The sequence below is a fragment of the Aulonocara stuartgranti genome (genome assembly GCF_965226115.1).
Source record: "Aulonocara stuartgranti genome assembly, chromosome: 8".
NCBI lineage: Eukaryota > Metazoa > Chordata > Actinopteri > Cichliformes > Cichlidae > Aulonocara > Aulonocara stuartgranti.
Window position 1 is genome coordinate 23,272,868 of NC_138959.1, and position 27,855 is coordinate 23,300,722.

Sequence of the window (27,855 nt, forward strand, 5' to 3'; positions counted from 1 at the left end):
ATGTTTGTCAAGTATTCTGACTAAATATTCTTATCATGAGTAGAGTTTCAATTGACCATAAGACAGTATAAGATGATTTCCTTTTAACCACTAGTCAGCCCAGACTACCATGCGTGTCATTTACATTAGGTGTTCCAGCATAAATCCAAAATAAATGGAAACTTGTACACCCAAATCTTGTTTTTTTACATCCTTAAAGATGATTGCTGTACAATCATTACACCCTGGAAGAAGAACAGTTCAAAGAAAACTTTAAAACCCTCAAATTACTATGACATTCATGCCCATGAGTGGCTGTAAACCACAACTGTATACACATGAAAGCCTTACTTTGATGGTAGTGGTTAGGGCATTAGAGAAGAATAATATGTGCATGCATATATGTGGTGGGCGTCACTCAGCACATTGTTATCCAACAGTGGTAGCAGAGGTGGGACCAAGTCATTGTTTTGCAAGTCTCAAGTAAGTCTCAAGTCTTTATCCTCAAGTCTCAAGTCAAGTCTCAAGTAATGTCAGGCAAGTCAGAGTCGAGTCTCAAGTCACTGGTGTAAAAGTCCGAGTCAAGTCACAAGTCTGAAACTTTGAATTTCAAGTCCTTTCGAGTCTTTAAAAAAAACAAACGAAAAAATAATGTTGCAGTTATGCTAAATGTAAATATTAGACCATGTAATTTTAAAATCTGTGTTTTTCTCAACACATGACAAAATAGTGAACTTAGAAAATATACACAAATTGTGAAATTGCACCTCTTTAAAATGCAGCTCAATTAAACCTAGCTCCAAGAATAATTTTCACCGACAGTTCTGAGATAAGCTGCATGTTATTCTTGGATGCGCTTGTAGGACCGGCTTTAAAATCGCATGACAAAAATATCATACACATTAAAAAAAAAACTGTATCACCAACGTAGCCTGGACAACATTTACTAGTTAGATGAAGTCAGCTATCTCATCGTAGCATATTTATATGCATATTTATAATTATACGGTTCTTGGAGTGAGTGCATACACTCATGAAGTTTAGTAACTTCAGGTCACTGCAACAAGCCCAGGTACAGTTTACCGACAGATGGGTACAGGACCTTGAAATGCACCGTGTAGAACGAAAGACCATCGTACGTATCATAAGTTTACCAGTCTCACAAATTGTCGTCATAAATACACATTCCTTAACCGTTTATTAATATAACCTTTGAGCTCAACGGTAATTAATTAGTAGTGGAAATAATTTCTGGTACCCATCACAGAAATGTAGCAGTGACAATAATACTGTATGCTGTAATCGTACTGGGCAATTAGTGATACAAAAAAGCTGTTTTATCCTGTGAATAAAAGTATATGTTTTTGTCAATGTACCATAATAACAGAAGCGAAACGCAATATTGTGTCAGGACAATTCACTATTTATGCACAATAAATAAAGGAGCATAGCGCGACAATTTCTGTTCAGCGCCAGACTTGCTTGTAACCTATATCACCAATTATGTTATGAAAATGACGTATTAAGTACTAAAAGACACTGACCTTCGTGTAAATGCTTGGAGCAGACTAACCTGTGAGCTGGAGTGTTCTGGGACGTTATATTTGGTCTTTGAATGGCTGCAATCCAGGCCACCCGTCGCGTCTTTGTTACTTCGGAAACATGAACAATTTCTCTTCAACGACGTAATCCGATAACAACCGATCTCTTTACCCGTCGGCTTCCCGTGGCTGTCATGCGACCGGCTATTGCAGTTAATAATACAACAGCTTCTTGACATTTTTGTGTTTCTTTTTATCGCTGTATAACTGATTTTAATTGAAAGCCTGCGTGCGCTAGTACCGCTTGCCACGAGTTCCCAGAATCCTTTGCGGTTCTACCCGTGAATGACGTCACATTTTCAATCTCCATATAATATGCATGTTAAATTTTATATTTGGGGTAAAATATCAAGTCTTTTCAAATAAACCGGTTCAAGTCCAATTCAAGTCCCAAGTCATTGGTGTAAAAGTCCAAGTCAAGTCACAAGTCTTAGAACATTTTTTCAAGTCAAGTCTAAAGTCATAAAATTAATGACTCGAGTCTGACTCGAGTCCAAGTCATGTGACTCGAGTCCACACCTCTGAGTGGTAGTATATGACACACTGCTACTCTCATTGACAAACCACCAAGTAATCAAAAGTAAAGCCCTACCAATATATTAGCTGCTCGTAAATATTGGATTTTCCTGCTATTTGTCATTTTGTGGAAAGAAAGAATCGGGATGTTATTGTGAAACATAAATGAGATTCGTTTCATTAGTAAATGTATGAAGATAAAAGCTGAGCTGAGCTGCTCAGCTGTGATATCCTGTCGTGTCAGTCTGGACTTAGATATGATCTGCATTATAACTGCAATGCAATCAGTTATTTCTATAGAACATAATCTGTAAAAGAACAGCAAGTTTTGCATTGTACATCAGCTGGCTACACCCATAGCAATCCTTCCAAAGCTCTTATTGCCAAGCTGGTCTTTGTGTGTCCTGGCACCTCCACCTTTTCTAATCCTCGCGCCCCCCTTCCCCTGAGTTCATCCTCTGTTTCCCTCTGCTGCACTGTCGCCATTTCTCCAGCTTCCTCTGTAATGAATAGTTGTAACCAAAATTTTCAGAAGTCAAAAATAGGATATTCAAGTACTCCAGAGTTACTGTTAGGGTACTTTATATCATAAGGGGTGACTCCACGATTTATGACTTATGTAGACTTTTGCTAACAATTTTATTTATAATAATACTAATAGATTGCATTTATATAGCACTTTTCGAGACCCTCAAAGCGCTTTACAATTCCACTATTCATTCACTCTCACATTCACACACTGGTGCAGGCAAACCACAGTTGTAGCCACAGTTGCCCTGGGGCAGACTGACAGAAGCGAGGCTGCCATATCGTGCCATCAGCCCCTCTGGCCATCAAAAAAAAAAAAAAAAAGCAACAGCGCTATTTCAGAAATACCATCTACCTCTGCCCTTGAACTTGAGGTCAAGGTCACTGAGATTCAAATTTGTCAGATATTTTTAGTAGATATGCCTATGGCAGGGGTGGCCAACTCCAGGCCTCAAGAGCCGGTGTCCTGCAGGCTTTAGATAACACCCTGGGTCAACACACCAGAATCAAATGATTAGTTCATTACCAGGCATCTGGAGAACTTCAAGAAATGTTGAGGGGGTAATTTAGCCATTTAAATCAGCTCTGATGGATCAAGGACACATTTAAATCCTGCAGGACACCGGCTCTGGAGGCCTGGAGTTGGCCATCCCTGCCCAATGGTATCAATGAAACTCCTTCGTCATGGACAAGCTTGGGTCATCGCACCACCTGCCCGGCAGGTTGACGACAATACTCCATCAGCCTTTTATATCAAATTATTGACATTTGTCAAAGCCCACAGTGAGGCTATAGTGAAACAGACCTCTCTTCCATTTCATGACATACAGATACCTGATCATGCCCCTTTACATCACATTTAAATGCACTGGACATCGTAGGCACAGTCATGATAAATGTTATGAAAGAGCATATGAATCTTTCACCACAGCTTCTGACAAAATATTAGTGTGAGTGAGTTGTAACCTGTTAGTCCATGTAGATTTCAAATAACTATAACAACTTAGGACTTACTAAGAATTCATTATTCATGATTTCTGATGTTTTACCAGCTTTCTAACTTTTCCGTATAAGATGTTATCTCCGTGCCTAAGAAATAAGAATACTAGTCTGCATGTCACATCAGCATACAGAGCTCTGTCAATGCAATCAGTGAAGAGTAAAATGTCCAATACACACATTGCGACAACAGTAAAACAAAGCAGTTATGTTAATGATATCTGTGAGTCAGACATGACGCCTGTCAGGTCCATTTAGTTGACGACTTTTTTAAGATGTTTGGTTTGGCAATTTTGATTTGGCTCTTAGATTGTTTATTGGTACATTTCAGTCCCTATGAAAAGTTTTGTGACAACACCCACACACCCACAATCTCAGTACTACTGATAAATAGTTTCCTTCCCACGCCGACTGTGAGCCAACAATAATGACTGAGATGATTGTGAACAATTACCTGTCAGCGTTTTGGGAAAACGATTGCTTAATATTGATTTGCTTTATTCTACTTAGAAAGCTCCTTTTCTCAGCTGTGTTGTCTGTACAATTGTGCTCTTCCCATTGGTGTTTGTAGTCCAAAATGATGGCAGTGCTAATATAGATGAATCAAGCAACAGTTATCAAAAAAGCGCCACAGTTTTGATGTTGTGCATACCAGCAAGTAGGAATTCTGAGAACATGAATAGACGTGTTCAGCACTATCTGCAATCACATAACTCAGTCTTTCCTGTTATAGAAAACCCCAACAAAGCCACCAACTCTAAAGCATGCAATGACTCTCATTTTGCTGATGCCTAATTGCCAGAAATGACCAAAGCACAAAGCTGTACTTAGCAAATTTTATAGCACGTCTTGTCTTGTTCTCTTATCAGTTAAAATTTTAGGAATGTTAGAGAAAAAGCTGCTCCTACCTCACAAACTGCTGTTATGAGCTCGTAGTGATGCCGTGTGCGTGAGCATGAAGCTCTCAGTGCACTGCTGACTGCTGGCAGATGGCGATCTACGCGGTGAACGTTGAAAACGACTCCTCCTGTTGAAGTAATTGCCAGTTGTCCACAAGCGCTTGTTCTTCCTCAGATACTCCTTGTAGTTCTTGGTGAGCAATGTGTAGAGGAACGGGTTGATGCAGCTGTTGGAGTACGTCAGGCATGTGGTCAGGTAGTTGATGTTACGTTTGGCTTTGGTGGAGAGAGGCAACGAGGGGTGAAATTGACCCAGCAGTTGCCAGATCCAGAAGGGCAGGAAGCATGCCCAGAAGAGGAGCACAATTGTAAAGATCAAGTAGAGCACCTTCAAGGACATAAGAGCACAAAGAGGTGCCATCAGAGAGACTCAGATTTCACTTGATATTGGGATGTAAAATGCCAAGCTAATGTTAATGCATACATGCCAACCCTCCCGAATCCCGAATTTCAGTGCCCCTCCCAAAAATCTCCCGGAGCCACCATTCTCCCGAATTTCTCCCGATTTTTCACCCGGACAACAAAATTGAAAAACCATATCCCAGAATTCAAAGCGCGGCCCAGCCAATTCCAGTTTCCAACAATGGCGGCAGCTACTTAGTTTTAATATTACTCTTATTTCTCTTTCTGGGTCGCAAAATAAACTTTTAACATATTGTCAGGCGAGAATGTAGCTGTGTACACTTCAAATATTTGAGCCGGCGAGAACAGCAAACCCCTGTCTTTCACTACTCAGGTTAAACATGATAAGTCATTTAGATAACTTAAAAATGTTATTGTTTGGCTTTTTTCAGTGTTTTATTTGTTCGTGAGTAAATCGGTTTGGCTGAGATTAAAGTTATTAGATTAGATTAGATTAGATTAGATTAAATAAAACTTTATTAATCCCTCAAGAGGATTCGTCCGGGGTTTTCACACAACTGAATAAACGTCAAACAGAAAACTGATTAAACAGAAATGTGAGACGGTCGAGAATTTACGCCAGCATCCGGTTATATTTTAGATAGCAAGGAGCAGACGGCTGAGTTTCACTCCACCTAGAGATCTCGTGGCGTAATTCTGACCGTCCAGTATATATATATATATATATATATATATATATATATATATATATATATATATATATATATATATATATATATATATATATGGGTGGATGGATGGATGGATGGATGGATGGATGGATGGATAGCAAACATAATGGGCAATACAATGTGCAGACTTAAAGTCTTCCACACCAACTTGTCAAACATCACAATAACGTGCTATAGCAACATATATTACACTAACTTTGATTTGCTGTAAAATAGTAGCAAGACCATAGTAAACTATTAGTACTGTTCATAACCGAACATCTGCTTCTTTAATGTGATGCCTTATGTGGTGCTGCTAGGTCAAAAGACTTCCGGTAAATGTCACTATATCATGGCTATTTTGTAGAAGGTCTACCGCACTAAGAAAAAAGACATTTCAGTCATATCACTTTAGCCAAGTGAAATGACTTAACCCAAACCCTACAAAACCCCTATATTTTGGAGAAAGGCAAAACCAGCTTTTGTGGATAGAGTGTAAATAGTTTTTGAGTTGTATCAGTTATCAGAATGATTTGTTCCCTAAGTGATAAGACTTTGGAGGACAATTTAATAAAAATTACATATTTTGATTGGGTTAAAGGTCATTATTAATGATGAGTTAGTCGTCAGAGGGTAAATAAGCTACCAACCAATTTCTGGTTATAGGTATGGTTAGGATTATGTTAACATAAGTCAGATTATGATTTTCACCTATTTAGCATACTTAAACAAAAAACGTATTACAGAAAGGGAAAATGCATGCATAAGATGTTTTGGCGACTCAAATTATTCGTGCACTGTAATATCAGTGACCAGTAAATCTGGTTGGCCCCAGATCTTTAATAGTGTCCCTACACAGTAACTCGTCTAAGGTATTGTATGGAAGCCAATGTTAACTCATTAATCCTTTCAGTAACTTCCTATAGACTTTGGTTGTGTTGTGTTTCTTGTACTCTTGTGTGACTTTAGCAACTATTGCAAACTATTTCCCTGTGGGGAATACTGATGTAATTTTCTCTCATTTCTTGGTGCAGCATGATAACAGCAAGAGATTCACAGTGAAGCACAGCCCTGGTAGGGAAGGAGAGAATTGTTAGGATATCAAATAGTAGCAATTTTAAAGGTAGGGTAGTCTATATTTTCCCTTGCGCTTCAAGATTCTCACCCTTAAATGCAAGTGATGGGTTACATTTAAGCGTGTCGGGAGAGAATAAAACCATCTTCAGCCCTGCTATGAAACAAAATGGAATGTGCATCAGACAAACACTGCATAAAGTACTTCTTGTTTATTAGTGGAATATCTATGGAAGTTTGTACAGCATCACTGTGTCTAACTTCAAACATATTCATTAGGTTGGTGTTGATGGATGTGTTCATCTCCTGCTGAGCTGAAAACTGGGAAAGATGCAAGAGACGAGGTCGAAGTTGAGGCAGCTCACCAAAAAAGGAGAACTGAGATCGAGTTGGAGAGTCTGTGTGAAAATAACTGAAGAATTTTTAAGATATTATGTGATGCTCTCTTATTGATATAGTTGTTTCAGAGTATTGTACATAACTTGGCCTAAGAGTAAGATTTATTTTTTCATTCCAGCTTTTATATATGAGGATGTGCTTGGCTGAAAAAATAATGAGCAGATAAATCTAGAACATTATAATTATCTGTAGACTAATAAAGAGTTTATCTAATAATAATCATTTGATACAAATAGTGTAGTAGTCGCACGCGCCATTTCTCTGTGGTTTTTGTTCTTAAACTAAAGTTGTGTAATTATAATTACATATTCTTAGTTATGTAACATACTAATACAGGATCTTTAATAGTAATGGAGTCACTAGCAGATGACAGGAAGGTTTTTATCTCATTGTTATCAGTCTCACCAAGCAACCTCTTGCAACCACTTGGCAACCAGTCAGTCATGACATTGACTTTTCTCTAACAACCGGTGGTTACCAGGCAGTCACCAACCAGTCTCTAAACCTGTGTGACAAGGGCTTTAAATCTGTGGGAAACACTGTATTGCCCTTTTGTTTCCAGGAAGAAATGTGGGTTTGAATAGAATTGGCATAGATAGCTGAGTAGTGGCATTTAAATATTCAACCCACACAAAAGGATTTGATAAGTGGTAAGACAGTAAGTGCAATGATAAAGCAAAATAGTCACATTAAACACATTAATTTGTGCTTAACTTACCTTTTGATTTGGTAATTTTTTGGTCTGCTTGAATGTCTCTGTCTGTGAAATCCAATAAGTGCGTGCAAGCTGGATGTAAAGATAGCCAATAATCAGTCCTGGAGCGACAATGCTAGTGCAAAACAGGAAGGAGATGTAAATCTTGTAGGAGAGCGGTGACAAAGTGGACTGACACATAGGCTTGGTGCCCACTGCCATCAGTTGAATTCTCACGATCATCGGTAGGGTGAGGATTAGAGAAGCTACCCAGACAAGTAGGGCAATAGCTTTCCGATAACTTTTCGATCGTTTCACTGTGTCGAGTGGCTTGAGCACTGCAAAGTAGCGTTCTGTACTCATGATTGTCAGAGTAAAGATGCTTGCGTGCATAGTCAGGAAGTCCATGCTTATCAGAATCCGACACCCTGCATCTCCAAAGTACCATCCCTTCAGGAAGTGTGTGCAGACTACGAAGGGGATGGTGAGAAGATACAGCAGATCTGCTAAAGCTAAGTTTATGATGTAGATGTACATGGAGGCTGCAGACCTCATGGAGTGGCACATCACCACCAGGGTGTAGATGTTCCCGGAGACTCCAATGAGACACATGATGGAGAGGATGGTTCCAATGGTAAAGGTGGCGGCTGTATCTTCAAGTGAGTTCAGAGGAGGGTCAGTTGCATTGCCGCCCCTTTCCACCAGGACTCCCACAGGCTCCATGGACACTGTTGTCATGTCTGGATGCAAGAGAAATGTATGGGAACAGGGAAATGATATATTAGCTCTCCAATATAGCCAATGCATGGAAGCTATTTTAATGAAGTGGATCTTTTGGGGATTTATAAACAGATTGCTAAAGTGTTAAAAAGACTATACTGGCATATTTTCTGCAAGCTATCATCTCCATTTTGAAAAAACACGCCAATAGGTAGAGATCTAAACCATCTCTCACTCTGAGTCTCTGACTCATTGCATATTTACAGAGGTGGAGACCAAAAAGTGTCAAAACTACTAAACAAAAGGTTAAATTTCTGTCTGACTAAAGTTTAATCTGATTAATAAAAATTACCACAGCAGTGTTTTAGTAAGACCAAGTTGGTCAAGAAGTGAGGTGTTATCCTAAGTTTTGAAACTGTAGTACTAATGTTTAGATTCAGTCTGCACACTGTGACTCAAATGATGCAGAAAATCTGACACTGAAATAATCTTTGATGGAAATTAGCGCTCTTGTTATTGAGTGTTATCTGTCTGATTAACATTAGCACAATCTTAAACTCTGGTGACAAAAATGTGTCATAATTCTCTGCAAGTTTTTAAATGGGAAGAAGTTCGTTTTTTTTTATCATGCACTAACAAATATGTAGCCTATGGTCTTGTATGTTATTCTTTGAATAAGCTATGACTCCGTGTTATGAATCAGAATTATGACTTATGTGCTGAACTTAAAGTAAACATACTGTGAATTTCTAACTTGGTCAGTTGGTTACACATTTAGGTCTAGGCTGGAACCATGAATCTTAGTTTCTAAAGAAAATTTTGCTTATTCCCATTTGATTACCGCACAACTTAAGAAAAAGAGTCTCATGAACATTGCACAACTGAAAAATGATCCAAGTCATTTCTCAGAAGTAAGACTAAAGCTAAATGTATCAGAGTTGATCCAGTTGTTGCACTGATGTCTTTACTGAGTCATAGACATCTTCTTGTCAAGATTAATGCTCACCTGTCAAAATTCAGACAGAAATCACTAAGATGTAATTTCTCCGTTGTGACTTAAGTAGTACCAAAAAGCACCAGGGGCAGAGATAAAGTCAGGCTGGACTTATATTACATTTTAGCCTTCAGTAATAGAATTTCCTGGCAAGCTCAGAAAAGAACAGCAGTTCCTACTACATGCATGTAAATGCACAATTACAAATCTATTTGGGAAATAAAGTGAACTGGCTGACTTACCTGGGCTGCCTTACTGGACAGAAGAGGTTCAACACTCAGCTGTGGTTCCACTGGCCATGCTCTGTCAAACTTCACACTTGCTGGACAAATTTCACACTCCATAAAAGTCCCCACAGAGTGTAGAAAGGAAACCCACAGGTGGAGCAAAGGAAAAGAAATTTATATCCAGGAGTCCTGAAGGAGGAAAATGACCTAAATGACTCATCGACTACAACAAAAACCCTTCCACTGTTGACTCGTCTCTCGACAGCAAATCAACCAATCTAACGTGTCTTGATTCAAGAGAAAGTGCACTGATAGCAGCCTTAAAAGTTCTCTCCTATTCCCTTCACTCTTTGTGCACCTTAGCAGCATCCACGTACAGGATGTCAGCATCGGCAGAATCGGAAGAGAGAGAGAGAGAGAGAGAGAGAGAGAGAGAGAGAGAGAGAGAGAGAGAGGGGGAAGAAAGCATCAGTGAAACAATCACAGAAGTGAGAATCACGTTCAGCTACAGCTGGCTATGGAGAATCCTCTGTTTGACTGAGAGAGAGAGAGTTATAGAGAGAGTGTGAGTGTCAGAGGTAGAGAGGGCTGAGCAAAAGCAGGGAGAAAGGGAGGGAGGGAAACAGAGCTATCAGTGAGGTACTCTCGCTGAGAAGCCTGAAAGTGGGAGGGAGAAGACGCAGAGAACGGACAGCAGAGAGGTATGCAGGAAATGCATTCTGCTCTCTCTCCTTCTCGCTTTCACTCTGTAACCCCTGTGCCCTCTATTTCCATGTGACAGGGGCGTGTGCAACAAACTGATATGCAATAACAGGACTTGAGACACACTCGCATGACAGCCTCACAGACACACAAAAAAACATGCAGTAAATAAAAGATATACAGCAATGGCAATTTGTTAGATTGTGTTTGTTATTTTAACTGAATGGTTACAAAGTCAGCGTCAACTACCACTGCAGCAATTTGCCTCAGACTGCTGCAGAGAAGCTGATATAAATTAAACAGTGTTGTTGGCTTTCTGTCACTGCTACATGCTGAATATGGACTACATGTTAATACAACTGCATGTCAGGTCAAAGACGCGTAGTTCCCCCTTTTTACCTAGAAGAGCAATTGTAAAATTACAGTGTATAAAATTTTACCACTAGGTGTCAATAAATTGCAGTCAGCTGAATTTACCCCCACCATTTAGCCTGTGTAATACTAGCTATGGTGACCACTGCAGGACAAAAAAGGACTAGCTGCCATTCATCTGTAGTGAGTGCTTGCTGTTAGTTAGCCGTTTATCTTAGATGTCAGTATACTGGTTATCCTCGCCTATTTTCTGTAGGGAAGACAGTAAAACTTTGTGAAAAGAGTCTGATATGAATCAACGACTTAGTGAACCTCTCTTTTGTCTGATGATAGTGATACTGATGAAAGTTGTTGAGGATATCCTGAACTTTTGTCTTAGTAAGCGTTGTCAGGCGATAGCTGCTGTTAGCCTCCGTTAGCGGGCATTGGCGAAACTGTCTTTGAACATTGTTGGACTTTTACTCTTAGCTAATAAACTTTCATAAGATGTGAGAATGTTATAAAACTGTTTATCAGAGGGGAAGTGTGATTATTAGACTAGAGCCTAACATTAGCTGGCAAAATTTTAGCTTATAACCATCTGTTGCTGAGGTGAGGAGGTGGAAAAGAGGAAGAAGAGAGAACAATGGAGGAAGCATAGAAAAACATAATCAGAAAGAAATAATAAAAATATCCACGTACAAATAAAGAGCTCTTTATGATCTTTAAATTAAAAGTAACTGATAAGGCGCACATTTATTTACAACAATAAATAAAATATATTATACCTTATAATATAAAGTGCCTTGAGGTTACTGCTGTTATAATTCTGCACTATATGGATAACATTTAATTAAAGCACAACAGTGTATTTTTTCTATTAAATACCCACCACCCAAAAGTACTTGCTGTAGCTTTAAATAAAGCAGTAGCAGATAAAATGCTTTTATCCAATGAAAGAGAAACAGGATGCAGGTCAGAGTAGAGGACAGATGTTTAATGTGCTTACTAAACAACTTTTATTGAAAGGAATGCGGCACAATCTTTAAATGAAACAGCTCTATTACGATTATTGTAATAGGTCCATGGGGGACGTGCAAAATGATCCACAGGCAGAGGTTAATGATCATATTGGACAGAAGTCAAAAGACAAGTGCTGGCACATGCACATTATCCATAACATGTATTAGCAAGTGGATACGTCAGTAGGGTAGAGTAATACTTCAGCTAAGGAGTTTTTGTCTGCAGAGTATTAGGCCAACTCCCATTACAGCCGTGTACTCTATATTGTCTGTTCTTGGTGTTGTCTTACACTCTAAATATTAACTTCAGTTTGTCACAAATGCCTGACAAGTCTTTTTTTATCCTGTGCATGTTTAATGGAATGTGACAGCTTAATAGTTCTTCTCTTAGAGGTGTGACACCATGAGTGCAGTGGGTTACTACCAAACAGATCTTCCATTTGATGCTATTCAGGCTTTTTCCAACTTAATCTGTGTTATGTCTGGTGCCACTGACGCCTGCTCTATTCCAGAATATATACATGGAATGGTGCGGAGGGCCCATAAACAGCAGGATGATAATATGAACACTGTTTTATAGTAGAAAACAATTTAGGCTAATGCGAGTGTAACCCCCACCGCTTTCTGTTTGCTGTTTCCCACTTATCTGATCGGAGTTGGGCTCCAGGCAGGCTGATTTTTCACAGAGATGGACATTCAGACAGGCTCTCACATTTATAGCGGTTACCTTCTGACCTCAAAGGTTGGAACTCCATTTATCACAGTACAGCCTCTCTTCACTGCGAGTCAATGTACACAGACACTCTAGCTAGATGATAAACTGTTTTCAACTAGCAGCCATGAAGTATTCATGAAACTTCAGCAAATGCATGCTGGCAACAGAGGTGAAATGACAAGTGGCTGCTATAAAAGAACACTTAGGAGGCTCTAAAGAGACAGAAATCTTTTTGACAGTGTGCATTTGCTTTTTGGATGGAAATGAATGTTAAAGAATTGCTATCAAAATCGAGCGGGTATAACCGGATGCATGCGCATCAGTTAAAAAAGGCAAGCGACCTCTCCAAAGCACTCTGCACAAACAATAGAAAATAAATTATCAGGTGTTATGCAATCCCCTGCTCTGGGGGAGTGAGTGTGTGAAATGGCCCTGGAGTTCATAATGTCTGTCTGTGGGGTCTTATCTCGACCTGGGTGACATTGCTTCTGCATGATGTGTGTGAGAATGTTTAGACATCACCCTCACCAAAAAGCTATATGGAAAAAGGGGTTAATAGAGCTGTGATGAGCAGCTATTACATCCAGATTAAGACTGCCCATGAGAAGTGATTGCATGGTAAATTATGCAGTGCAACTGCCTCTTGCAAATTGCTGCAGTCATGAGATTTTACAGGATGACACTCACATCCGTGTCATTACCCGCTACACGCTCACACACAGGAAGGGCCAATTGAGACTAGACTAGTAACAAAAACAGTAATCAGGCCGTACACAAAGATAGATTGTTATCCCCATCAAACTGGCAGCTCTGTTGCATATGTGTTCACACATTAGCGTGCTTACCCTCATTCACCATGCTAAATGCCAGGCCAGTCGATAAGGTGTAGTCACCAGTCAGAGGCTCAGAAAATTACACACTTTAACCTATTATCTTTAATCTGAGCTAAATTGCAATCTGATAGAGTAAATAAATGCATCTGCAGTCACATTCATAATTCCATGACCGTGTGTGTGTGTGTAATGACAGGTGTGCATGTTGTGTCCACCATTTGACGCCGATTGTATGAGCACATAGGATGCATAATGTGTCCTCATTGTGAAGTACTTTCTACATCAAATGTAGAAATACAAGGAAACAAATATTAATGAATAAAAATGGGCTGCAGATACACGTGGTCATTCCAACTGGCTAATTTGTGTCAGACCCAGGTTTTCCAGTTTGGTGACTTTGCATGAATGATATGGTCATTCTGGCATCACCGACTCGTGAAGTCCAGCTCATAGTGGAGCCAAAGCAGGAGAGGTGAGAATTATCACCTTCATGATGGAGCCCATGGATTCTGAGTATAAAAAAGGGTAGACTACACACTACGGGTTGCTTTGTCCCAGATTGTTGATGTCATGAGTATACAGGGGAATAGTGGAGTTGGAGTCTAGATGGGAAAGTCATTGGTGCCAGTCTGTTATAGTATCATAGAGTGTGAAAAGGCAAAGTTGTCGATTTACTGGTCGATCTACATCCCTACCTATAGCAACATCACCAAACAGTCAAATCAGTAAACAGTAAAAGCAGTATTCCAATTTAGGACACACACTGCTGTCACATGTTACAGGTTTGCATTTAATGGCGCTGAGAGCTTTGATGATGGGATACAAAAAATATGCAAATGAACTATGAGTAGGAATCTTTATAAACTTTAAAAAATAACGGTTATGATGGGTGAACATTTTTGTACAACATGCAAAAACTTGTTCACAGGTGTTAAATAAATTAAAAATGTCCCTTATTATTTAAACTTAGTGCTCAAAAAAATGAAAGGAACCATATTTAATCAGAGTATAGTATTAAGTTAAAGATAGATCTGATCAGTTAAGTAGTAGAGGTGGTGGATGGTCAGTTTTGACTGCTTTGGTGTTAATGAAATTAATATTAATGTTAATGTAACAATGAGACAACCCATCCAAAACAAGAATGGTTTTAAAAGTGTAGGCCACTGACATTTTTCCTACCTCATTTGTTCAGTTGTTTTTATTTTCTCTAGTTTTGCATTTGGCTAGGGTCATTGTCACTACTGGTAGCATGAGACAATACCCTGACCCTAAAGAGGTTAAACAGGTCGTCTGACTTCTCTAGGATCAATATTTGCCATTACCAGAAGGTTTACTGTGTCTCCCAGCACACTCTCAACAACATGGAGGAGATTCCAGGAAACTGAAAATTACTCTAGGAGAGCTGGACAGGGCCGTAGAACGTCCATAACCCATCAGCAGGACCGCTATCTGCTCCTTTGTACAGAGGAAGAAGATGAGCACTGCGTAAGCAAGAAAAATTACCTCCAGCAGGAAACTTGTATGAATATCTCTGATCAAACAATCAGAAACAGACTTGAGGGGTGTGTGAGGGTCCATGTCCTTTAGTGGGCCCTCTACTCACTGCCTGGCACTATGGAGACCGACTGGCACTTTCCATAATACCAGACTGGAAGGTCAGCAGATGAGAGTGTAGGATCTGACAGCTGTCATTGCCTCAAAATGATGAAAAAGATTCTTGATCTCAGCACCCAGAGGGCCTGGTAAACAAAGTGCGGTTTGAAGTTCAACAAGGATTTGGGCACAAGGGAAATTAAGGCAATCTGCACCTCAAACCATGTAATTCACCATCAAAAGAGATGAAAATGGTCTTAAATATGCACAACAGGCTTTCAACCAGCATAAAGAATCACAATGACTCACATGAGAAGACTGAACAGAGCACAAGGGGATTCATGTATGAGCAGTCTGACAATCCTTTCTGCCCGTAGAAGGCTGGTACTTCCAAGGGTAGGCAAGAGCGATACTTCTCTGTCCTCATCCTCAAAAGAAAATAGGTCCAAGGAGTCATCCATATTTGGCAATTGGGGATAGCAACTATTTTCTGTGAAATTTTTTTTTCAAGTTATTAAAAAAATCCATACAATTAAATCTTCAGTCACATAAGAGTAAACATAGGACAGCAATACCTTGGAACTTGGAAAAATCTGTCGTTGAATAATGATTACACTGAATCTTTTTGACCTATTGGTGACTTATTGTTGTGGCAACCAACTGGTCACCCATAGATTAAACTCTCTGAGGCACTTTTAAATGGAAGATGATTGCACAGGTCAACCTGTGGGAGGCAAACAATGGCGGTCCGGGTTCGACGGATTGCAGATTGTCAAAGGTTTGCAAATAACTGCCATCTAATTAATCAACTGCAATCAGTCAGAGTCAGTCTGTGACCAAATGGTAAATGGTCTGTATTTGTATAGCACTTTACTTGGTCCTAAGGACCCCAAAGCGCTTTACACTATACACAATCATCCACCCATTCACACACACATTCACACACCGGTGATGGCAAGCTACAGTGTAGCCACAGCCACCCTGGGGCGCACTGACAGAGGCGATCAGTTGCAAAATAATTGATAACTTATGACAGTCATTGGTTTTTGGGGAGGTCCTCACCCCTTTTAGTCCCTAGTCCCACCACTGTTCATGTTCCATTTCAACTGGTTATGCCACCATTATACTATCACTGTTTTGGAATAAAAACTACCACTGACTATATAAAGATAAATTAAAAGGATTGAGTTTCAGATTTAAAAGCAGACTCAAAGAAACAAATCATAGAAATAACCTTAATAAGTGTCAGATACGTGCCTGATCATCTACATCAGAATTCTCTACAGCTTCCTTTTTGATCTTGTTGAAATGCAGTTATACAGCAGGGTTTCTGTCTGTCTTTAATATCCCACAGTTAGAAAGCCTTGCTATGCAGCGGTCTGTGAAAAACTCTGTGTACAATGTTGCTTTTGCAGTTGATGGTCTATAGCTGCTGTGAGGAGCCACACTCCTGTGAGAGAGGATTAGGCCTGACCTGAACATCATTCACTGCATCATTCACAAGTTAGAACTTGCATCTGATAACGTTGCAGAGTTGACTCTTGAACACCACAGGTCTGCTCATGAATAGAGATTTAAATTTGTGGGTTAAAGAGGGGTGATGATACACAAAAGTAGGTAACTAATGTAAATTGTTTTATTCGAAATCAGGTCCAGCTTATTGGTGTTATTTTCGTCATATTGACGAACAAAACACACTTTGTAGAAACAACTGGTCCATGTCCTCACAGCAGCCATTTCACAGGTAACAAGATCACAAGTTCACATTCGCAATAATATTAGTGCTGCGTTCTCCAACCACTGTTTTCTTTAACATGCATTCTACCATAAGCTATATGTAGGGCAGTTTTCTATCGTTAACCAAAGCTAATATTTATAATACATAATTTGATGTGACTTTATGATTCCCTAAACGGCCAATGGGTGCAAATAATCACGCAGCGTAGTCAAGAATACAGCAGTCCCCGATCGTTTATCACGGGAGTTATGTTCCAAAAATAACCCGCGATAGGTGAAATCCACGAAGTAGCCAACTTTATTTTTTACAATTATTATAGATGTTTCAAGGCTGTAAAACCCCTCACTACACACTTTATACACTTTGTCAGACAGGCATGAACATTTTCACACTTTTCTCTCTTGTTTAAATGCTCTCAAAGTTCAAACCTTCGTAGAAAAATAAGTTCAGTATTATAGAATGAAACCAAAGACACCTTACCTGTGTCTTACCTGACGGTCCAAAATGTTTTGTCAACATTGTTGTGTTTGTTGGGGAGAAAACTTACAAACATACAGTACAGCACTTCTAGGGATGGGTATCGTTTAGGTTTTATCCGATACCGGTGCCAAATCGGTACTTTTGAAACGGTGCCGGTGCTCAAACGGTGCTCAAACCGGTGCTTAAAGAATGGAGAACACAAAATTGGTCCAAAAACCTCTCATGTTCAGCTGTTTTTTTGTAAAAAGATAACAATGTTAGCCTTTTCTGCAGCTATGGGGCATATATGGTATCACTCTTGGCTGGAAGCAGTGCTTAAACAATGGAAAAAACACAAACTTTGTCCAAAACCTCTCATATTTAACTGTTTTCCACTTTTTCTTTGGTCATTTTAGCCTTTTTGGCCAGGGTGAAGCGAGTATCTGCCATCAAACAAGAAGACAGCTGCATGATGATGTTTGCTAGTTCACCTTACATGCATTAATGTAATAACGTGGTTAGCCTACTCAACGTAAATTACACTCGAACAACATGAAGCTACTCACGCAGAAAAGAACGGCTGCTGCTGCATCATCATCCTCATCATTTCTGCTACACTGGCAGGGCTAGGGGCCAGGACTCTCCTCTTCGTGTTTTTGGGGGATGTTGCATAACAGGCAACCCACCCGCAGTAGATGCGCTCGGTGTGAGGTCTCGCAGCAAGCTATCAAATACGGCGCATTTCTGGGCTTTTAAAAAAAACGCTATGCGTCGCCAGGTGTTTCATCGGATTTGAGGTGTTGCCTCCTTTGACAGTATCACAGTATCAGCTTAAAGCACTTGTTGCAGGCTGCTGAGTTTGCATCTTTTGCTGTGAAGTACAGCCAGACTTTTGACCGCTTCGCCTTGGACATTTTTAATCTGTAGCTCTGCTCTAACAGAACGTACGTACCTGGGCCCGCCTACTATTCTCGGAAACTAAAATGATTGGCTAGAAGTGTATCACAGCTCAGGAAAAAAAAGCACCGAAATAAAGCACCGAAATGTGCGCTGCTTTTCGGTCTGGTTACTACCGTTTATGTCAGAACCGGTGCCATCATGGCACCGTACACCGGTACCCATCCCTAAGCACTTCAGAGTGCTAGTGATCGAAGATTTATGTAAATTTGACAAGCTGGAAAGATTCTGTATTGGACAGGAGACACGGCACGAGAGTGATTGACAATGGTCTACAGCCAATCGGGATGCAGGACACAATGTGCTTTTAAAAAATAAAACAAAACAAAACATGGAAAATTTCACCAAACAAATCCGTGAAACACTGAGGCCGCAAAGGTAAACCGCGTTAGCGAGGGACAACTGTAATGGAACCAGCCAACTTCTAAATTAGTGCAACCACAGTTCAGAAATTTGTTAATCAGTATTCTGACACAAGAGCCTCATTATTAACATAACTGTCACCAAGTGAAGAAAGCTGATGCCAGAGATTATAAGTAACCAAAACTTGGTGACTGGGGAAGGTGGAGTGACTGGGAAATATCTTCACCTCCCACTGCCACACTTTCACCTAACAAAAACAGCAAGCCTGGAAGCAATTGTCAAAATCATTCTATGCATAATAATATTATTTAAAATAAGAAAAAACATCTCAAATCACTCTGCATTGTGAGGTTAACACCCTGCAATTTCACCAAGAGGACCTCAATAGTCTGATAATTGCCTACGAGCATTTCCTACTGAATCAGTTTTTTCAAAAATGGCTGAATAAATTAACACTAAACAGAAAAAATATTACATAAATCTGTGAGGTTTCAGTTTTTATTTTATATTAAAAAAAAATCTGTAATGGCATTTTTAATACTTTATCACATACTGCAATATTTGCTACCATCGTTTAACACCAATAACTTTTTTCATGGACATGGAGACTATAGTGAATCTCACAATTTCTTCCTGTTTAAGAATTAATATAGAATAGCAATGCAGTGTAACTTGCATAATATACTATGCATTTTAACACAACTTTGTCATAAAAAGATACTTTTGCATCTATCAAGCATACTGATAGAAAAAAAAGCCAATCTTAAAATCACATAGCATGAAGCCTCTCTCAATAAAACATACCATTCAGTTAGCTTCAAGATTTATGTCTATATGCACACTGAACAACAGCAACACATTACCAGCAGTCACTACTAACTATGGCTTTATTTTAATGTGCTGATAGTTTTTCATTACATTATTTAAAGCTCTCATAAGAAACTGGATGCTGTGAATAACTTTTTAATTTTACAGTATTGCTTTTGCTACAAAAGTTTTTATATTTTAAACTGGATCGACAGTGTCTAACAACATGGCTGCTCCTCCATTATTATTTTTCCTATTACTAGTACAAGCTACACCTCTCTTGCACTGAGACGTGAGCTGTCTTTTTATGCTCTACGCGTAGTGTGAACTTTGTGACACATTAGTGGGCAGAAAGCTGGTCCACTTGGTTTTGTGGGTGGGTTATTATACTGCAGCAAATTGAGGCTTTCTTCCAGGTTGAATAAAGCCAACTACTTCATTATTAGATCTGACTTATTGGCCACATCAAAGCTGCTTTCAGCACAAAAACAGAGGCGGCGACCACAAAGAGAGAACAGCAGAGAAATGAAGTCTTTGAGTTATGTAAGGATTAGTTTGCCACTAAAGGCTGGCATCACCGTTCATTCATTACACTGACAGACAGTCAATCTTCCCACATGGACAAGTCTCAATCAAGACATGTTTCCAATACACACACACACATGGGTGTCAGTCATTCTTTGAGATTGGGAAGGGATTTGATTCAAAGACAAATCCCTTGTTTTATTCTCTTATGGGTTTGAATGTACATCTGCAGCCTATCAGCATGACCTTCATTACTCCTTCATAGAAAACAGAGCAGCAGGAGGCTGCATTATAATGAGATATCAGGGAAATTCATAACATGGGTGCAGGTTGACTCCCGTTCAGAACAATGCCGCTTGTATCATCAGATATGGCCAGAATCAATTCCTAGATGTATCTTGTGAAAATGGAAATTTCATTCATTTCATTTCATTTATTTGTTCATTTCCAGGCACAACAAATACCTATATTGAACATAAAATGCACAAAACAAAAAACAAAAATTGCCTGAAAAAGGAGTGGGACGAAGAAAACTTATTAAATCCCACATATTAAATTACATATAACTATCAAAGCTTCAAACTATCCATAGAGTGGGGATCCAATCATCTCGCACAAAAAGACAGACATGGTTAAGAATAAATGCAGCAACAGAAGATGCAGACTGGTAATTTTCGGACTAAAAAGTGGGCAGAGAATGAAGAGGTTTCACAAAATCTAATCTTTAAGCATCTAATGTATTTCTGTGTTTAAAAAAATATATATAAGAGAACTGAAGAACAAAGGACATCAGGGTGAGATATAAAAATCGATTTTCCTTACCAGACAGGTGGATGGCCTCGTTTCAAGATAATAGTTTTATTCTTCTTGTGACTGCTGTTAAACACGCATCGTCCATAGCAGGGCTTCCAGAAATATGATTAGTTCACTCAACGATATATGTATAAACAAATCTGCCAACTTACCAAGTGAAAGCAACCTGCCTACTTGCATCTTGAACTACAATCCATCCAGAAACTTCTGGATGTTTGCATCCAGCCTCTAAACTACCACTTTGTACCTGCAGATGGCTTTTGTCTCCGGAAGCTAGCTTGACATTTCGTGACTTGGAGCTACTGGAATCTAAAGTTTCTGTTATTCTCTTGGGAATGTCTGCGTCCCAGACTTTTTCTGGTTGTTTGCACAAACATCTAGTCTTTGAGCGTGAGAATTCAAGGAAAGCAGAATGCTAGACAAGCTACACTAGTCTTGGCTCAGTTTTTACTGCTCTCCATGCTTTTGTGCAAATGCACACCTATCTACAAGAAAATTAGTCTGTGATTTATCACCAAAAGAGATATTTTTCTCTGACTAATTTCCTTGGCCAACATGTGTTATCTAGAGCAGCGGCCCCCAATCCCCAGACCACAAACCAGTACCGGTTCGTCAGTGTTGGGAAGGTTACTTTTAAAATGTATTCCACTACAGATTACAGAATACATGCCCCAAAATGTATTTTGTAATGTATTCCGTTACTCAATGAGAGTAACGTATTCTGAATACTTTGGGTTACTTAATATATTATCATGCTTTTTACAACTACATGAATGTACTATTGTTGTGTGACTTATTAATTTTACTGAAGGTTATTTGCCATACCAATACCAACTAGATTTTAAAACTTGATATAAAATGAGTAACAGTAGGTTGACATTAGGTAAGGCTGCACTTTTTGCAGCGATCTCGTATAGAAAACTATTCCGCACCTGTGAAACAGGTTCGCAGCTCCGAACCGTCAAGGCGTAAAACCGTAAAGGGACCTCTGGCTAATACGTTGGGTTCTGTCAGGCTCGTAGCTGAAAACTCCCTCCCTCGCGCTCACAGACACATAACGGGTATGGCAGTCCATTCTCCCTGCAGCACAGACTACACTGCTCATAAGGCTACATTCTTTAAGGCAATGCTCTGCCTATTACCTTCACATTGAATAATTTTTGTGAATAATTTTTAAAAATATTTCTTCACATCATTGAGTAACATATGAAATGGGAAAATACCGCCGTGTAATCCATTAATTTCAACAAAGTAACTGTATTCTGAATACCACCTTTTAAACAGTAACTGTAATGGAATAAAGTTACTCATAGTTTGTATTTTAAATACGTAACTCCGGTACATGTATTCCATTACTCCCCAACACTGTGGTCCGTGAGTTGTTTGGTACCGGGCCACAAGAGTTGAGGCTCGGGTGTGAAATTCATGGTTTTGAGGGGTTTAATCAGTTTTTAGCTTTATTTTTTTTTTTAACATTTTTATCGTTAACTCAGTTTCCCTGGGTCTTTTTTTAGATCTTCTTTTTTTGGTACCGGTACTGGTTTTATTTTGTTGTATTTGTTCCCGACACCTTAAAGGCTGGTCCATGAAAATATAGTCGGACATAAACCTGTCCGTGGGGCAAAAAAGGTTGCAGACCGCTGATCTAGAGGAGTTAGAACAAAGTATCAAGAAACGTTAAATAACTTTAGCCTCGGAAAGCCTTGATTGACAGACCATGTCAACTCTTGTCTACTACGATTGAATATATCAGGCAAGTTTAACAGGTGCTGTCTCCACCAGCATTTTCAGATGAATATATGTGAGAAATAATGTGATTACACTTAATCAGTTGTGTATTTAATGAAGAACCATTCAGGAAACCACTTTTTCATTACGGTTTGAAGGTATTCACAGTCAACCTTCTTAATTCAGCATTTTCTGTTTGTTTGCATTTTATACACACCATGTCCTCACAGGTGAGTCACTACAAACATATAATATATTTAAGTATTTAACCTGAGTTCACTCTTTAGCAAATACAGCAGTGGGTGCCGGTGAGCAGATGCCCGTATGACGCTCGACTAAATGGTGCATGTCTTCCACCGCTCTCTCTCTCTCTCTCACCACTTTCCTTTCTAATCTTCACTGTGCTGTCAAGTAATGGTGAAAAAGCCCCCTCAAGTATTTTCCAGGGAATACTTTTCTGCAGAATAATTGCTTTTCTTGTACTTGTACAGAAAAAAGAAAGAAAATTTTGCCAGAGCTGCACGATTTTGAGTCTAACTGCTACTTTTACTGAAGGAACATCCTCCACAACTCATCTTTAGTTACTGTAAATAAGCAGGGGTGGTCATCATGTCCACTTGCCTTTGTTTAAAAGTTACTGCGCACCACTGCCTTTTTTAAATGGCCATCACAACCTCAGGTATTTTTTTTTAACGTTTCATGTATTTCACGATAACCTTGCAGTTAATTGAGTTAACCTTTACAGTGTAAGGTTGTTAAGCCTGTTTTGTGCCTCTGACATTCGTTAATCAACACCTCTGTGCATTGTGTGAGGAGTTTTCGTGTCTTGACATCAGTGGCATCCATCTCCTCCAGTGGTCAGCTTATTATTCATATAGCTTTTTAAGGCATACGTAGGGATGGCTGTTCATCTGGCTTCTCAGCACCGGACTTATCTTCTGCAGGTATTTGGTTGTCGCTGACCTTCATGAATTTTGGTTCCTGTTGGTCCACCATTCTGCCTTTTGGAAACGTTACCTTTTCTGTCCAGCTCACCGTCCGTCTCTTTGCAATTATTCGGCCACATTCTCCAGTCCAAATGATATCCCAAGATCTAATACGAATATCATATAACACTAAAAGCAGCAGCAGAATAAAGACACCGGGCTTCTCGTAGTCTAATTAGGTCGTGGGGACCTTTTGTAAAACTGTTGTGTGACTGTGATGAAAAAGCCCCTAATTAGCAGTTTTATAAAGAAGCCAAATTGGCACCCTGGCCAGTTCCAAATTCTAGTCTTATTACAGGGAGTGCAGAATTATTAGGCAAATGAGTATTTTGTCCACATCATCCTCTTCATGCATGTTGTCTTACTCCAAGCTGTATAGGCTCGAAAGCCTACTACCAATTAAGCATATTAGGTGATGTGCATCTCTGTAATGAGAAGGGGTGTGGTCTAATGACATCAACACCCTATATCAGGTGTGCATAATTATTAGGCAACGTCCTTTCCTTTGGCAAAATGGGTCATAAGAGGGACTTGACAGGCTCAAAAAAGTTAAAAATAGTGAGATATCTTGCAGAGGGATGCAGCAGTCTCAAAATTGCAAAGCTTCTGAAGCGTGATCATCGAACAATCAAGCGTTTCATTCAAAATAGTCAACAGGGTCGCAAGAGGCGTGTGGAAAAACCAAGGCGCCAAATAACTGCCCATGAACTGAGAAAAGTCAAGCGTGCAGCTGCCAAGATGCCACTTGCCACCAGTTTGGTCATATTTCAGAGCTGCAACATCACTGGAGTGCCCAAAAGCACAAGGTGTGCAATACTCAGAGACATGGCCAAGGTAAGAAAGGCTGAAAGACGACCACCACTGAACAAGACTCACAAGCTGAAACGTCAAGACTGGGCCAAGAAATATCTCAAGACTGGTTTTTCTAAGGTTTTATGGACTGATGAAATGAGAGTGAGTCTTGATGGGCCAGATGGATGGGCCCGTGGCTGGATTGGTAAAGGGCAGAGAGCTCCAGTCCGACTCAGCAAGGTGGAGGTGGAGTACTGGTTTGGGCTGGTATCATCAAAGATGAGCTTGTGGGGCCTTTTCGGGTTGAGGATGGAGTCAAGCTCAACTCCCAGTCCTACTGCCAGTTTCTGGAAGACACCTTCAAGCAGTGGTACAGGAAGAAGTCTGCATCCTTCAAGAAAAACATGATTTTCATGCAGGACAATGCTCCATCACACGCGTCCAAGTACTCCACAGCGTGGCTGGCAAGAAAGGGTATAAAAGAAGAAAAACTAATGACATGGCCTCCTTGTTCACCTGATCTGAACCCCATTGAGAACCTGTGGTCCATCATCAAATGTGAGATTTACAAGGAGGGAAAACAGTACACCTCTCTGAACAGTGTCTGGGAGGCTGTGGTTGCTGCTGCACGCAATGTTGATGGTGAACAGATCAAAACACTGACAGAATCCATGGATGGCAGGCTTTTGAGTGTCCTTGCAAAGAAAGGTGGCTATATTGGTCGCTGATTTGTTTTTGTTTTGTTTTTGAATGTCAGAAATGTATATTTGTGAATGTGGAGATGTTATATTGGTTTCACTGGTAAAAAGAAATAATTGAAATGGGTATATATTTGTTTTTTGTTGAGTTGCCTAATAATTATGCACAGTAATAGTCACCTGCACACACAGATATCCCCCTAAAATAGCTAAAACTACAAACAAACTAAAAACTACTTCCAAAAACATTCAGCTTTGATATTAATGAGTTTTTTGGGTTCATTGAGAACATGGTTGTTGTTCAATAATAACATTATTCCTCAAAAATACAACTTGCCTAATAATTCTGCACTCCCTGTAGATCAAGGTTTATAATTGTTTGGATGTGGGTTTTGGGTCATGTCTAGATCTTATATCTTTATTAATTACATGTCTCGCTGTGCTGTGTTGCATGACTTATCTTCACATATGAGTTTGTGACCTACCTATTAAATATACCTATATACCTACCTATTTGTTCTCTGATTTCTTTGCAAATTTCTTTTTTCTATTTCTTTTATGGCATTCCAACCATTTACACACCAATGTTACATCCCTGTGTATTACCAGCAGCTGATGTACACATGTCGTGTTTAATAGCCACAATGAATGTTGCAGTATGATTCTTGGATTCCTGGATGAACTTCATATTTCTGCAATTGTTGAGCACTTACTTGTATCACGATATTGTGATCATTTCTTTAGATTTCTTCAGCAACTATCTGCAGCATCGATTGGCCTGGCATTTGTTCAGTGCCCTGATAAAACAAGCTAGACATTATTAAACATAAAAACCTGCGAGAGAAAAGTAAATCTCTTTAAACCTTGCTTCGGGAAGACAACATTCTCTCCAATTTCCCCCCCGGTATTTACGAATTTAGTCGGCATCTTCAAAATAACTGCCTGATTAACAGCCAGGAGGTGTTGTTTTCGCGGCACACCCCAGAACCTATAAGTTAGTGGTCTGAGCCCACAGGCAACACTGTGGAAAGCTCTCAACCTGAATAACAACACAGGAAGCTATCACACAAACACACAGTAGCTGTTATGGCTTCTGGAAGACAGAACCCCATTCAAGCCATTAACATACTCAATAAATAATTAAGACATTTTATGAGCAAATATGTGCAGAGTGCTCGCTGTAAATGTGCCTGCATTAGGTAGTAACAGAGCATCTTGTTGTTAATATAGTGTAGACACAAAATAAATGATGTTTAACAATAACAATAAAGGATGTGTAAAGATGTCAGTGCACTGGCTGTTTAAGCTTTGTCGCTTATAGTGTATGAATTTGTAGGAAGTGAAAGGAATGGTGAATGCTTTGATTTAATAGAGTATGAGCAAAATGATGAAGCAGCAGGGCATTTGGCAAGTATCCACAGGCCCGAACGCACTGCCTTTCACCTTTAAAGGACACAACCGCAGTGTGAAATTCACTTGATCAGTTAAACTGGCCCCCAGGCTGATTGTGTGTGGTTCGTGTGTGTGCGTACGTGCGCATGAGGGATCAAGAGGTCTCATTGATTCCCAGCTCAAGTTAAGCTGAGATTACATTACATAGAGAGCACTGTGATGGTCTGCAGGCAGATGTGACCACAGACGCAGATAAAAGCTGTGCGGGGTGGAACCATTCGTGGTGATGACCACGATTTAATTGAAATGATACACAAACAGTGCTGTAAGACAAGCCTCCCTGTGTGAGAGCGAGCATTGTGTGAAAGACGTCTGGTTGCCTTTCTGTCAAAACAGAGATGGTGTGGTTTGAAATGTCCACTTTTCTTTGTTACTTTTCATTTCCTCTCTTTAAGTGTCACGTTTCTCACATATAAAAAGGAAACAGAAAAGAAACATAAGAATTTTGCATTCCAGTAAAATGTAAGTAGGTTTATATTTCATGCATGAATCTATATAAGACTTCTGTGCCTTGGAAAACTCATGTAAATTTTGCCTCATTCATATTTAAACTGTTAACAGGCCTTTGTAAACCATCTTTGGAGATTTGAGTAAGCCACATGCCAAAGACACTGGGAGATGGTACACGTCAAATTAAGTCTTGTACATTCTGGCATTATGGTTTTTCTCGTTTTAGCACTCCTTCTATTCCGAGAAGGCAGAAAATTATAAAATAGAGGTAGACAAAGACTGAATGGGTTTTAATGTGTTTCAGTTACAATGATAAATAAAAGGTTCCATAATCTGAATGCCTAAGGCTACAGTGTCAGGGTTAGAGATGAGGTTGCCACTGATGATGACTCAGACCAAGAGTTCATCCTTGCCCTAACCTCTAGGTCACTAGGTCTCACCTATCAAAGGTCACCAGTAAACTGGTGGAAGATAAGAGATATGCAAAACAGAAATACTTTTGTGAGCATAACCATAATCCTGGCCTTTAAGTAAGAGACTTACAACACTTATGAGATGTATAATACACAGAAAACAATCGATATAGTGTCATAGTGCTGTAGTATCTTAGAGGTGAAGGCAAAGCAGACAGATCTGAAACAACACTGCTTTGGAGGAATAAACAGTCTCTGACAGAAATCTGCAGACTCTCAATATTTGCCAAAAATTGTCTAAAGAAATTCATTTAACTGTGAGACTAAATGCCCTTAGGTGCTCCGTGGGGTACTGCGGACATTCATAAAGTAAAAAAATGCTTCTTTTTAATAAAATAAAACTTTTCCCCGTTTACTGGTTTCTGCTTGTTCTAGTTTGAGACACTTTAAGTTTGCGAAAGTCCAAACTGTGTCCATCGTTGTCTTATGATGAACATTACGATGTCACTCATGGAGCGAATGTTGAAACTAGCAAAGTTTTTTTTTTTTAAATTATTATTATATTAGCATAATCAGATGTGGCTAAATGTCACAAACTAATTCTATTAAAATAATTAGTGACATCATTCCTGTTTTGTTTCTTTTGAAATATTTCTTTGCTGTGGTTATCTTATTTTTGTTCTCTGCACTCTTGT

The 27,855-nt window shown here is 39.4% G+C and overlaps 1 protein-coding gene across 7 annotated transcripts in view; it reads right to left on the minus strand.

Annotated features, from left to right (window-relative positions):
* The window catches only part of uts2r (urotensin 2 receptor), an 82,288-nt gene extending 61,086 nt beyond the window's left edge, over positions 1-21,202 (minus strand). For 5 of the 7 annotated variants that reach the window (XR_014278347.1, XR_014278348.1, XR_014278349.1 and 2 more), the window contains exons 1-3: positions 9,779-10,414; positions 7,847-8,562; positions 4,532-4,910 (exon numbers count right to left, since the gene is read on the minus strand). Coding sequence is in view for 2 of the 7 variants with exons in the window: in XM_082543678.1 (XP_082399804.1) it covers positions 4,533-4,910; positions 7,847-8,560 (1,092 nt within the window). In the remaining 5 variants the exon portion in view is untranslated. Of the gene's footprint in view, positions 1-4,531; positions 4,911-7,846; positions 8,563-9,778; positions 10,415-17,197; positions 17,272-20,650 lie in introns of those variants that run through there. The other 2 variants (XM_082543678.1, XM_082543679.1) reach the window with 2 other exon arrangements.
* Between the last annotated feature and the right edge of the window lie 6,653 nt (positions 21,203-27,855).